The sequence below is a fragment of the Triturus cristatus genome, chromosome 3_1, assembly GCF_964204655.1.
Source record: "Triturus cristatus chromosome 3_1, aTriCri1.1, whole genome shotgun sequence".
NCBI lineage: Eukaryota > Metazoa > Chordata > Amphibia > Caudata > Salamandridae > Triturus > Triturus cristatus.
In genome coordinates, this window is record NC_140583.1 from 876,135,174 (window position 1) to 876,150,158 (window position 14,985).

A 14,985-nucleotide genomic window follows, 5' to 3' on the forward strand; every position below is an offset into this window, starting at 1 on the left:
GGCCGAACACTAACTCTATCCAGGTTGGGCTACTCCAATGCTCTTTACTTAGGCCCACCGGAGTATTTAATACACCGGTTCCAAGTGAAACAGAATACTGCAGTCCACCCTCTGTGCAGACTCACGAAGAGGATATCCATGTCTCTATTCCAAAGGTAGATGCACTGGTTGCTGGTGAGCAAAAGAATCACATTTAAAGCGCTAACAATTGTTTATCGAGCATTCCACGTATAGGGACCTAAATCCCCAATCCCAGAATCAGAGAATATTGCTTGGTTACACATGCTTCCTTTACAGAAATGTCTAGGCAAAAAAAGCCAAAGGCAAATGGGGGCAGAGAGGATCTTGTGTTCAAGGAGCCCAGTGGTCAGCACAAACTGCAATGGCAGAGAAAGAAAGCTTATAACTTGATTGTACAACAGCCGTAGGTGATTTTCAGCACAGGCCCATCCATCTCAATTTGGAAAGCTCACAAGGGTGACCTCATCATTTAGGGTCAGTGGTCTCCACCAGAACAGTTGCTTCATCAATGTGTCAGATCTCATGGCAGTACAACTTGATCTTTGAGCTTCTCAAACCAGACACTGAAATAAAGTGGTCCTGATGTGAATAGACAATATGATGCCTTGGCATTACATACAGAAACAAGGGCGCACAAACTCTGAACAATTATCCAGGCCAGCCTAAACAGTTTGGTATTGGGTGCTACATCATCACACGCACCTGCTAGTGGAGTTTATCCCAGGATGGTCAACAACTTGGATGATCTCTTCAGCAGGACGCAACTGGAGATGAACTCCCAAATTCCTAAACACTACTTCAACTACCAGGGAACCCTAGTATGGGCTTGTTTACCATCCACACAAATGCAACATGTCAAAGCTTTGCTTCAAGGTAACCACCCTCTGGTTCCCTATGCAGTTCCCAAATGTATAAACAAGTCAGGGATAGTTGCCCAAATGTTCCCCCTGCTGCTACTAATTTCTTATGTAATATGGAAAAGGGAGAAGGCACAATGACACTTATCCTCAATGCTCCAACATGGGGTCCTCAGCAATGTTTCTTGTTACTATTAGAGATTTCCATTCATCCACATTAAGAATTAATGCCCTATCCTGAGCAAAAATCAAGGGCAGTTATTGCATCCCCACCCCTTGCCCCTGAATCTTGTGATTTGGCACCTTTGATTTTAGCTTTCAGATATTCTATGCAAAAGCCAAATGCATGCCACATGATACACTCAAAGCATGTTCTATTTGCCAAACCGTGGCCATTCTGGTTATCCTGGCTAATACTCCACTAGCAGACATTTATAATGCTATTAAGTGGAATTTGTTAAGTTTAGTAAGCATTCCTTTGTGGACGTTCAGGCTCGATATTGATAGCAAGTCAGGCACCCTGTATTTAAAACATTGTCCCCAAATGCAGGGATGACTGAAGATAAAAAGGGGCCGATTTCAGATCAAGGCATGGAGTTCCCTTAATATGTCTGGGCACACATTCCAATGTACTTCACAAATTCCAATAAAATAACAGCAGACAAATAAATACTGCAAATGACCTAATGAAAAATCATTAATTAATTACTAGCACAGTCAGAGCACCCGGGGTGGGAGCAAGGCTTAATATGAATGCTTCCAGCCTGCCTTTGGCCGAAGCTGTGGGCTTCAAACTCTCCCTCTCTCTCATGGCATGGGGAAGGCCTCCCCACGGAGCAGGGGTCCCTTTCAGCTGAAAGGAATGAAACACCTTGATGCCGCCACTGCCCAACCATCTTCCATTTCTCCTTGTAAGTTACCACAGTAGGTGTTTCTGTATTGGTTTTCAGTCAATGCACAGCATGTGACAAACAGCTACACATGCTGCAGATATAAAAAGTTACTTAAATGTAACAATCAGGTTCCGATCTCTAAATCTATAGATTCACATGCACCCTACCCAACTCCCCGAAAGTGAGTTCATGGTAAGTTGTATGGGCATAGTCACTATTCATATGCACTCTAGTAAATTGCATGTTTTGTCTCAAGTATACAGACATTATAACTATGATCTTCTCCACGCATATACTTACCCTTGAGAGAAACACACAATCTGTGGCGGTGTCTGGTTTTCGAAGGAGGTACCATGCGTCACCTCGAAACTGAAACTCCAAATTTAGACATAAAAAACGTGTAAGGTCACGGGTCCAACACTAGATGGCAGGAGTATGCACAGCATGTCAATCTACAGCACTGTGCTGCAAGCCAGTTGTTAGAGGTTTGTAATGTTCTCCTATCTTCTGTTTGCTCGATGGTGCTTTTATAGAGAAGAAAGAATTTTCCCGGTCTACGGATATTTTCTTGTAACCGCGACTTCTGTTTCTTGATTTTTGACTGCTGGTTGTCTGTCTTCTTCCCTTCGACCTAGGTTTTGCATATGTTACTGACTGGCGCCTTGGTGGAATTATAAGAGTGAGGAAAACAGATGGAGGAGAGATGACTGTAATTCGACGAGGCATCAGCAACATCAAGCACGTGAAATCATTTGATGCAAATTCCCAGATCGGTAAGATTGTTATCTATGGAAAAAAATTACAATCAGATAGATCTGGGTCTTCTTGGGGATTTTCTGGCGCCAGCCTAATAAATTCGATTCAGAGCGAGTTTATATCAGTTAAAAAGCAAAACTATGTAAACAATGTAGCAAATGGCGTTTCATCAAAAAGATCCAATGAAAAGCCGGTCATTTAGGTCCCCCACAGCAGGTTGGCAGTCTGCCTAGACAACAGAGGACCACTCACTACTTCCAGAAACCCATGTTGGTTTAGCAGCCATCATTTGTGGTGAAAGTGTCCCATCTCCACAGCAAGGACATCTTTGACGAAAATGTAAAGCCAGCCTGGCACCTGTCATGGCAGCCTGCAGGCTTTTTGAATGCAGAAACATACCCCTAAAAACCCTGGTGTGTTTCTGCCTATCAAAAAGCAAGACCCCTGAAGTGAAAGGAGTTTTCTCATTACGCATGAGGGGCCAATACTGATTTGTCAGGCTTGGGCCCACAATGCATTGAGGGCCCAGTTCCATTTACAATGGACGAGTAGAGAGGCTTTCCACATTCATTGTATTTAATTGTCTCTCTTTTCACAAGCTGAATATACAGTGGGCGCTGGGGGAGAATGGGGTGATCCTCCCTTGTTGTAAATTTTCATCATATTTTCCAAATATTTTGGGGTTAAAACGTAGGTTTTACAGGCTGCTCTGAAAAACGTTTTGTGAATTCTATCATGTTCTGGTACAGTACCTGGGAGCATCCTTACATCAAACTATACATGTGCCTAAAAGAGAAATACAACTTTTGTTTGAGGCTGAATGAGTCCTGAAATTAGCTCACTATTCTACACCCCACCAGAAGTTCGCTGTCAGGCCTGTATGCCCATTCCAGTGCTGCTGGTCATCCGATCATATGTACTGTATTCAGAACTAATTGAGCGCAGTGTCTCACTTGGGTGGCGTGCAAAGGCGAGGGAGGGTGGTGGATGGCGGGAAAGTGTGGGAAGGGGGAATGACAGAGGCAGCAGCTGTCACCCTTGCTTGGATTATCTTGTAAATAGAATAAAGAAGTGTCAATACTGAGAGCCCCTTCTTTGTTTCTGTGCTTCCTTTCAAGGTTCTAATTATTGCAATCGGCAAGCCAATCCCAATGGCGACTGCAGCCATTTCTGCTACCCCGTGCCTAACATGCAGCGGGTTTGTGGCTGTCCATACGGCATGAAGCTGGGCTCCAATCAATTGACGTGTGTTGATGACCCATCAAGCGAGCCACCCACCATGCAGTGCGGTTCCTTTTCTTTCCCGTGCGCTAATGGGAAATGCGTGCCAACATACTTCCGCTGCGACGGCGTTGACGATTGCCATGACAACAGCGATGAGCTGGGCTGTGGATCACTAAGTAAGTAGTAAAGCACGGGGCGAGCTTTGTTCCTCACGGTCACAATTGTAGCCGGGGAATATTGAAGACCATCAAAGGGGTCGGTCTGCTTTGCATTTTTGGCACCATCCTCACTTCTTCAGTTGCCCACGATTTTAATTCAGCAAACGCCAATCACGTTTTGTGTGGTCTGAAAGACCCCAGCATGCTGAAGTACAACATCAACCTGACTCTTTATGCACACCCACAAAATAAATCATCTCTGTCGACATTAAAACATAGAAAGCAGTTAAAAGAAGTAAAACGTAACTGTTTTTGTTAAAAGAGGGGTGAGTACTCATTGTGTTTCACGACAACACTTACTGTTGCACACAGATATGGTTAAGTAATGCTCTGACTGGTGATAGTAGAGTACAGCTATTCAAGCCATTGCTCTTACATTATTTACAGTGTTTTCTCAGTGATGTTTATCATACTGTATTCAGCTATCTAGTGTGAATTTATTGCTCTCGTAGAAAATAACATTTATAGGTACAGCTCATAACTGGTAAAAACATACTTATTTAAAAGACGATACTAAATAAACCAATCGAATATATGCAGGGCTACTGTAGTTATGCAATAGTGTGGATGCAGCTTTTTTCGCATAATTATAGATTTGCCACATTTGCCACATAATCCATCATCTGCTGCGTAATCTGCAGATTTTAATAAAAAAAGATTCTATCTGAAACATTTTCAAAGGTTACTGATGCGCAGTGGAAGGCCCTTTGCAAAGGTACGGACAGTGCCGACAAGTGTTGAAATGACAAAACAATGAAGTAATGCTATCACAAAATGTGCTGTATTACGCCGCATAATTTGCCTTTTCTTGCCATATAATTTAGCCAGCCCTGACACATAATTTGGCCATCCCATCCCACGCTGTATAATTCCAGTGGCTCTGAATATGTACAATTTAAGTGTTCCCAAAATATCTCATCATACATCCTACTTGCACAGTACTGTACAAAGTGTGATATACACCTGCCTGCCTACATAGAATTCATTTGTTTGTTGGGGGCAATTCTGGGTGAAAATGATAAATTCTAAAGTTGAATTATTTCATCATATTCTCTACTAGGTGGAGGAATTGAACCTGTGCATTCTACTATGCATTTAGCATTTCTTCCAAAATCTGTAACTTTTTTAAATTGAACTCCAAACCAGCCACTAAGCTTACTTTGAATACTAGACTAATGTCAGTAACCAGCCCAGGTATAATACAGGTGTATCACCCATGCTATAAAAAGCCTTAGTAGGTATAATCTAGTAACAGTGAGGAGTAATGTGGAGTTATATGTCATTTGTTCCTTGTTCCAGTATTATTCTATTAGGAATGTAGAAAGCACATGTTATAAATTAACAACATTGTTATGGCATTGGACAGAATTGCTTAGATGGTGTCTTCCCCTGAAAGCCTTGGTGGCGTGCATGATTTACTAACAAGTTCTGCAGCTTTCTCAAAGATTGAACCTCTGCGGTAGCCTTTCGTTCCTAGAAAGCGGTGAATCAGAAGAAAATGAATTGGCTGAAATTTCTCACCATCTACTTTACCATGTCAATGTGCGGATCTATAGTCCACATTAACTGAAGTTTTGCAAGGGTATTCAAGTGAACCAACACAACGCAAGAAATAGTGTCAATTTACTTACTGTTTTAAAGGCTTGTGTGCATATCGGTAAATTGTGGTGAGTTGCACGAGTATCTGTGCAACTCTAAAGAATGTAGACATGTCTGTCTGGTCACAATTAATGTTTAGGAAATCTGAAATCTATGGTTCACAGATGGAGACCTATGATTTGTAGGGATTTCAGACTTTCTGGTGGAATCAAAAAAATCCCAACCTCTTTGCATGGAAATCAACACACATCACACAACTGCATGCTTAATTCTTTGCTTTCATACATATTCCCGTGGATTGACCATACTTCCATCTTTTTTTCTCCACTTTTAAAATAGTTGGCCTGGTCAAGAAAACTATTCACTTATACTCTGTTGAAATATGGGGAAGTTTGAGTAGAGAAAACCTCTCACCTACTCACGGTTGAAATATAGAAGTTTGGGTGGAAAAATCTATGTACCCAAGATCTGGAACAACATCCCCGTATCCATAAGGACTACCCCAACGCTGCTCCAGTTTAGGAAAGAGTTGAAGACACAACTCTTTAAAAAACAGCACATCGCAATGCAACACCCACCTTAACTCTAGCCATTCCTCCGATCACTCAGTGACCTTATGCTTGTCTTTGACAGTGTACAGCGCTCCAATGTTTTTTTGGCCAAGTTTGCAAGTTAGAAATACCATATACAAACATATATACAAATCCTTTACACATGCTACATTGAAATATGGGAATGTTTGGGTGTTCTTGAGTGTGATAAATCAGGAAGAGTAACCAGTCCATTCCATGTTCCTAAAACAATACGGATCCTTCTCTCCATTTTGTATTGACATGGTATTATTGTCAATAAGGTTCAGAATAGTAAAACCATGAAGAATATTATACATTCTCCTGCTTAGCTAGCATGACTTGAAAGAAAGGAGCAACTGAAGGATGCTGTTTTTTATAATGTACACTCGACCGTCCCAACCCATACCCAGTTATGTAGGCCCAATAACAAGATATAAATAAAAATAAGATTTTAAGGCAGCAGTTACCAGAAGTCACTACATCGTTGCTTGGACCGTTGTATAACAACATCTATTAGGCAACTCGTCAGATGTATTGTTGGAAAAAGCTAGAAGACGATGGTGAGTTCCCCCAAATCCAGGAGATGGTTTGTGCAATATCTAATACTTTAAATTAAATTAAATTAAATTGAACCCAGGGCATGTATTCCGATAGATGGGACAAGCGGAGTGGCGTCAAACGTGCAGTCCATTTCAAATTAGATTATGTTCCTTGAGTGAAACCTGTCAGGGGCGTTCTAGGCAATTAAAAGAATTTGTTATGCAGAAGAACAATCTTTATCCTTTATTCCATGTTTTGTGTGCTCTCAACATTTTTAACATTTTTGCTGAAGTGGCTTACATCCATTATCAAAACAAGCTGATTTGAGGCTTCTGAGTGTCTCTCTCATGGTAGGAAGTGGCGGGGTGGTATTCATGGAACACAAAGCTTCAACAGTTACCACTGACTTTATAAAAATGTTCAAATGTTATAGTCGGCCAAGCGCATCTGCAATGCAAATGCAGTCCTACAGGGACATAGTTATAATTAGGGCAGCAGGTGCCCTGGCAACAGTGAGCCATGGCTGTGAGGGGCACACTGCACCCCAATTGTATTATAATCCATTGTAGAACCCCGAGGCGGGTTCTACAGATTTCGGGGGAAGTATATGGCTCAAAAATCTTTTAACTGGAACTGAGTAAATTTATTGGTAAAAAATAAAATTTTTGATTCCCTTCATTTAATCATCCTATCTAGACATTCATGTAGTGATACTTCACTAAGGACTACGAAAATTGATTTTTTACAAACAGATATGACAATATCAGCACATACAAACATCACACACAAAAGACCGATTGATAGAATTCAATTTAAATCAATTGTTTAATGTGCAGATCGATGCAATATCCTTAAACTTCCTGATAACAGACAACAGTCAAACAAGAGATACCAACACTTGTTTCACGCTATTACAACAAGACGAAGTGCATCTTCAGGGCAAGGGCATCAATGACTGGATGTGTTCTTATTCTAAGGTCCCGGAATCTTAAAGTTAGTGTCCTGGTAATACTTGCCCTCAAATAGACACTACTAAAATGCCAAAATATATTTTCAAGCAGTAATCCATGCTCAGGAATCGTTTTACCAATCCACCACCATGATAATGTTACTCTAAAATGGTCTTCCTTCATTCCAGTTACCACTCTCTTGAAAATATTGGATTCTGGTCATCTCTTATGGATTCTTCACACTATTGCACAGCCATATCAAGGTGACAAACCAAAAGCAGATCTTGTCCCTCCGTAACGGTTGCTATCGCACGCCCATACTGATTTTGTCTCCTCTGACAATAAAAACACCAACTATTTTTTACTTTTTACTACCTAACCAGGTGGCAGATGTCTCCATTGTACTTGCTTATAGCCCATGCCTACCTTTGCTACTGCGTACATCTTTACTAATTCTTAATTAAAGGCCCCCTTCCTTGTTAAAGGCCCTCCCGGATGCCGTTAGAGCCTGCTACGGGGCCCTCTAAAGCTATATGAACAATCATTGGCAAAGCCCATAAGTCTGGACTTGGCAAACTGCTGCAATGTTCATTTTTGCAGTGTTTTATTGCAAGCTTATGCCATAAAACTCCATAGAAAAAACCATACCTTAAACATGGCTGCCATATGCCTACGATAAAAAATTAAAAATTAAAAAAAATCACTGATGTGCCATTTCCTATAGACTTGTTTTCAAATAACAATCCTTTCAGCGGCACCTTGGATTTTATTATAGTTCCAATTATTATTATTAGCATTATTTGTGAAAGAGACAAGAACAAACCACGCATAACCAAGCACTGAAATTGCAGGCAGCCACAATGTTGGAATGTCACAAAAACATTTTATAATACCAACTTTAAAAAGGAGACAGAACACAATTGACCATGTAATTGGGCAACCTTAGTGCGGGCAAAATCAGTAGTCAGCGTTTGAAGTTAGTATACAAAATGTAAAAAATAAAAACTATTTGAACAGGATTTGTTTTTTAAGAGAAGGAAACTATTTTAGGTGCATTAGAACATTGATCTCAGGCTTTGTACAGTCACTCAAAGTGCAAAGAACCAATGGCTAAAGTGGGCGGACCCATATAGTATGCAGGGGTGGATTGAAGCAAAATGTGAATGGAAATTGAACAGACCAATGTGTGAAGCCCACAGGACAAAAGTCCCTCTATATATGTTTATTTTGTAAGAATGAATTGGAAAATATTAGTCTAGGGAGACAGAAAAGCTGTCTCGAATGCCAGACCTAAAAACTGGACACCCTTAACAGTGCTAGACCATGTGACCCAATGGCAAGAAGTGATCGACTCACCATGATAAGATTACCAGCTGCCTCAGGTTAACTTCTCATAGCAATATATCTGTGAACTCTAGGAGATCACTCTCCACGCAAGAGTCCACTTTCTATAACAATCGAGTGCACTGACAACAGGAAACATAAAAAACTGTTATGGACTTAAAACCACAAGCACATAGGCCTTGACTCTGGTCTAACCAATATGATACTATTATCTGACTTCTAACCCTCATCTTTGCATCCACCTGGTGCAAGGGCCTGGTGCTTCTTCAAAAAGGGGTCTGCACTACACAAGCCCTCTCTCCCGAATATAACTAACTAAGAAGGTGCAAGAAGAAACTCTAGAATGCTCTTAACTTAGCACCTTCCTTGATCACATGCACATCAATCTACGAGAGTTACTGAAGAACATGTTTCTTGAGGGTTCGAAGGAGAATGGGTAACACGCTGCTGGAAGCAAAGAGCTGAGCTTCGACCAGCTGGTTCAGTTTTCTAAAGACAATTTCGTTTTTCGAGTTTGAGGGGGCATTAAGGGAAGCAGTTGTCTCTTCAGCTTCTTTGTGTGACAGACTCTGATCCCCTCTGCACTGATTCATACTTTCATACTTCCAGGGTTGAAGTGGTTGGTCATTACTAGTAGACAGGCTTCACACTTTGGAGGGATCATTGCGTGCCGTATAAATTAGCATGGTACAGAATCCTCACCAAAATAACATCTGACAGAAGCATTGTTTACAAAAATATCGCACTTTTAGATTTAATAAAATAAAATCAATACAGTTTGAGACACTATTTTTGTTAACGTATTTGGTATTTATTTCTGCCTCACTATACTTCTGCTAATGATATTCTGACATAGAACCAGCATAACTATTAATATCTTTCTCAATATAATCAGTATAGTGCATAGACGTCTGTCGATATGCCCATTCATACCTCCAATGACACTTTACCTTCCAGTAACACATGGCTTCTTGTTTTATTACATTTCAGACAACACTTGCTCTGTTATGGCATTTACATGCGGCAATGGGCGGTGCATCCCATTGCGCTGGCGCTGTGATCAACACAATGACTGCACGGATGGCAGTGACGAGCGGAATTGTCCCACTCAAGGTCCCTCAAGCTGCTCTGCTAGCATGTTCACATGTGCCAACAACAGGTGCATCCCTCGCAATTGGCAATGCGACACAGACAACGACTGCGGCGATGGATCGGATGAAGTAGGCTGTGGTAAGCAGGGCTCTAATTGGGGTTAAAAAAGTAGGGGCTTCTCTAAAAGGGGCGTGGCTTAAACACAAATAATATTTCCGTGATTCCCATAGTGAGCCACCCTACCACTATTTTGGTGCCTCTCTGAGCTTTCTGTTATTGTTTTCAGATATATAACGCAGCAGCTGACATACTCCTAAAACTAGCCAGGACTATTGGCTTTGTCGATTGTTGTTAGCTGTTTAAGATGAATGAGTAACAACAATGATTTTGTTTTAAATAATTAGTATTGAATATGTTTAAATTCTGATATTGTGAGACTGTGAATTTAACATGACTGAGGCCTGTGGATGAGATGGTGGTCTTCAGTGTCTCAATCACTTCGTTCATGCTCACTCAGTGTTACACATATGCGCCCTTTTTCTCTCCACATTTCCTCCATCTACATATCACACGCCTCATCTTTCCTCTTCATCACCCTCTCATCATTCTATCCTGAATGCACTTCCTGTCATCTCCTTCACATCACCACCCCCAAACATACAACGCCCTCACTCACCTGCACTATATTTTCCTTTACTTCTGCCAAATATTTACAGCTATGTTCTTCATTCACACCTGCAAAGAATCACAATTGCACCTGAAATACGTGACCACTACTTTGTGCGCTCTGCTGAGAGGCCAAGTATTTGGATGATCATGTATTCTGAATACCTTCCTGACCCATTGTGAGAAGCTCGCCTTGTCTTTAGTCTCAACTCCAGAGTGCGCTCAGTGGCCCGTTATGAATACATGGAGGTGACTCAGTTCAAAGTTTGTGCTCAGGACCGGATTGGCCGTAGCGGGCATCAGGCGATTCCCTGAGAGGGTGGGGGACAGTTTTGCACAGGTGCGGACGGTTTTGTTACTGGGGCCGGTTTTGCAGTGGGCTGCGGTATTGGCCCCCAGTAAGAAAAGCAGAAGTGCTTCCACTTCCACCGCCCCCTCCCCTCCTTCGAGGCCACTGGCGTAACGAAAATTGAGCAGCGATGGCCCGTATAGGGCGTGTTACCGGGGCGGTGACGTGGGGCAGAGGAGGGGCAGGGTGGGGGGTTGCAAAATGCGGCATACGGCCGATTGCAGGTAAGTTAAGAAAAAAATAAAGAAAACTAATTTTGTTGCGCGCGCTGCATCGCATTTGGCGATGCTGCGCGCGCAACGAAACCCCTCCTCTGCCCCTCCTCTGCCCCACGTCACCGCCCCGGTAACACGCCCTATACGGGCCGTCGCTGAAATTGAGGGGGCCTCCTTGCAAGGAACGTGAAGGGGCCCCCTCCGAGCTCAATCAAGAGCTCTCCGACAAGAGTGCTGTGCTGAGGGCCCCCCCCCCCAGTACCAGCTTGGGGCCCCCCGCACCGCGGGGGCTGCGGGGGCCTGTGTTACGCCCCTGTTCGAGGCAGGTCCGGCAAAATTGCCTGGACTGCTTTGGATTCCCAGTCCGAGCCTGTATGTGCTACATAAGTGAAATATTCTGAACGAAAAAAATATACAGAAACACAATAGCCTGGAAATAGCAAACACTGTTGGGGAATGCAATAGGAAGCAAAACGTGTGAAATGTAAACGGAAATCAAATCACAGACATGACTTGCCTAAACGTTTTTTTTACATTCATTGTTAAAAAACAATAGATCAGGTGTTTTTGCTGTTGCAGTATAGGACATGAATACAGTGTCAGCTAGGGACATTTTAATTACTGCGGGTCTGAGAGCCTGGCCCACTTAAGGCCTGGCGGTAAGTAACTATGCACTAGATTCCAATTGGGAATTGTCACTGTTGGGTATGAAGTAATTAATAACCACAAGCTGAAGAAGAAGTTATTGTGAAACATTATTTCTGCTGGAAGTAGAACACTCTGTGCTCGAAGATGTAGGGGAAGATGGGTTTAACCAGACATGAGATATAACATAATCAAAAGCTCTGCTATTCAGTTTTCAGTTTTTATTGAGAATTTGGCCTAATTTAGGCTTTTACTTATACAATATTAAGAAACGTTTTAAATAAAGTAAACAGCTCTGTGGAGGCAAATGGAATCTCCCATTTAATATTGCTTGAGATATTCCTTCAGTTTGAATGAGGTGTCCTTGGCTTCTGGTTGATGGAGCTGGCCTTGGAAACAGTCTGAACTAGTGGACTCATTCCTAGGATTGTTACAATAGCTAGACTTAGATTACATGTTTGTATCTCTTATTCTGTCGTAGGACTTTTAATATGATTCAGCATGTGTCCTTTTGGAAATACGCAAGCCTTCTTTTTCCCGTCTCTTTCTATTTTATGTGTAATTAGTTTAAAATAGTGCCTATTTTAATGTACACATAAGTCACAATTCTGAACAATATTTAAGCCTTTAAAACTAAGGTAGATTTAATCTACACTCACCAAGGCCAAACATATAACTCAGTGAAGACTACAAACTACATCAGTAGACTTCACGTAGCGCAGGGCTGTGTTCCTTGCATCCTGGATAGTCAGCAGACGACTGCCTTGTAATGTAAACTGAGTCCTGCATTCGGGGACTACTTTACGCGGTATAAGTTCCTGTTGTATATCCACCTTCCATGCATGCCTTTTCCACGCGGCCATTACACCGCGTGCCTATGCCATGCAGATGCTATTACCATGCATGGCTTTAACAAGCATGGTAAATATAATAAGGTAATAACCCACACACACACACACACACATATATATGTATATTTATACAGACACACATAAATATATAGGAAAATCATTTTGTGGTTTGCTTTGGTGCTGTTTGACGAATTTTCACAAAACTTTAAAAAAAAATGTTTTTCCATCTTAGCTCCTTCCTGAAAAGTGTTGGGGTGAATCATCAAGCGGGGGCTGAGAAAAAGGGGAGTCTCAAAATTAATTTTCCGCATTAGTTTTACCACAGAAAATCAGACACAGCTACAGCTAAATCGGCTGAATGGAATTGCACCAATTTGGACCAGAAAGTGTGCCTTTTATGATTTGGTGTAAATACATTCATTAGTTGTTGAGAAATTAAAGCTAAAAAAAAAATAGATATTTCACGCTGCGGAGGATGTGCAGAGCCAACAGATCTCTAGATAAGATGCGATTGGTTGCCACCACATCAACAAAGATATGGGGACAGCCATATTAGGACTCAGGGCCTGAGTCCCCTGTCCTGGAAATAAATGTTAAAAATAAGGCTGTGCGGCCCTCCTCCCCAAGCCTTTGTAAAGCCTCTGGAACCCCATCTCCCGGGCTGCTACCTTCATAATATAGGGAAGGAAGGGTTGCACAATCCCTCTCCCTGAGCCTCAACCAGGCCCCGGGGATCCCACCCACTAGGGCTGATATGTAAAAAAAAAAAAAAAGGGGGGCATGAGGCTTCCCTCCCGCGCTGTAGATTAGCCCGGGGGACCTCATCCCCTGAGGCCGTATCTAAGCAGTGTCCCAACGACACTGCGGTTTTCTGCCCAGAACAGTGTGGGCATATAATGCCCGCACTCTCCTGGGCAAAAAACACAACATTGCTCTCGCCTGGTGGGAGCCTGGGGAGAGCAAAGTTAGTGAGCCGGCTCCTGCAAGCACCAATCTGAGTGCTGGCCTGGGAGCCGGCAGGGGCCCCTGGGGCTCTGGTGCCTCCACTCCCCCAGCCTTCACCAAAAGTTGGGGAAAAAAGTGACTGGCTCTCATTAGTGGAGCCATCAGGGGCTAAGGCGGCTCTGAGGCTCTCCCCACCGCCCCTAATGAAAATAAAATGTATGGGTGTCCCAAGTGGGCACCAGGACACCAAAAATTATATTTAAAAAATAAAGAAATAATAAATATGCACCAGAAGCCACCCATTTATTATTTACCGTTCCAGCAAGGAGCACCCTACTGGTTGGTTTAATGATTACACTTTTTGGGCTGAAAAAAGTTTTTGAAAAAGGCTCAAACACACGTTAATGTTTTTTTTAAAAGGGCTTTATTGATAACTTTGTATCCCAAGCACACTGAATATACATTTGATTCTCATTATTAGTAATTTTGTTACACAGCCAATAGTTCTACTTTATATGTCAATGTACTGACCCTTTGATTATTATTTTGTTTTTGAGCATGTTGCAAAGCCAGTAGGACTGCTTTACTTAAAATGACACCTTTAAATTGTTACATGATACAGCAAGTAATGCGCCCGGGAGGGGGCTTAGTTGGCGCAGGGCCTTGCCACCCACCAGGCCCTGTGCCCAATCTCATGACATGCATGCATAGCAATGGACAGCTTACCTTCTGTTAAAAAACATGGAGATTCATGAAAAAGCAAAGGTTAAAGTGACAGTTATAGTTAGGTATTTTAAAAATAAAGGTTAAAGGTTCATTATAGTTAGGTGAAAATGTCTGTTAAAACATATTGTTTCAAATGAAAAAAACAATAAAATTCAGTTCACCTGTTATAATTAGGGGTGGGCAGTATTTTTTATTCTGCCGGTGGAATAAGAAGAATTTAGTAATACTGTGTTACTCATGTAACACGCAATTACTAATGAATTCTGCTGCTGAGCCTGGGGAATTATTCTGCATTGTAATTGGTTTTTGAACAGGTCTAGAAGAGGGAGCAGTCCCTCTATGTTTAAAAACCACTGCAGATTAAACCTTAATCTGAAGTGATTTAAACATAGAGGGACTGCTCCCTCTTCTGGCCCTGCTTAAACTAGTGCAGTGCATACCCCTCGATGCCCTTAGATAAGTATGCAAGGGCACTGAGAAGTACGCACTGGAGTGGATACCCCTTGGCGCCCTTACATACTT

General features: G+C 42.1%; 1 protein-coding gene across 1 annotated transcript in view; it reads left to right on the top strand.

Annotated features, from left to right (window-relative positions):
• LRP2 (LDL receptor related protein 2) overlaps nucleotides 1-14,985 on the top strand; it is a 342,454-nt gene that overhangs the window by 130,276 nt on the left and 197,193 nt on the right. Inside the window, exons 20-22 of the mRNA XM_085645360.1 lie at nucleotides 2,407-2,544; nucleotides 3,646-3,927; nucleotides 9,965-10,204. Of these exons, the coding sequence (XP_085501486.1) occupies nucleotides 2,407-2,544; nucleotides 3,646-3,927; nucleotides 9,965-10,204 (660 nt within the window). The remainder of the gene's footprint in view (nucleotides 1-2,406; nucleotides 2,545-3,645; nucleotides 3,928-9,964; nucleotides 10,205-14,985) is intronic.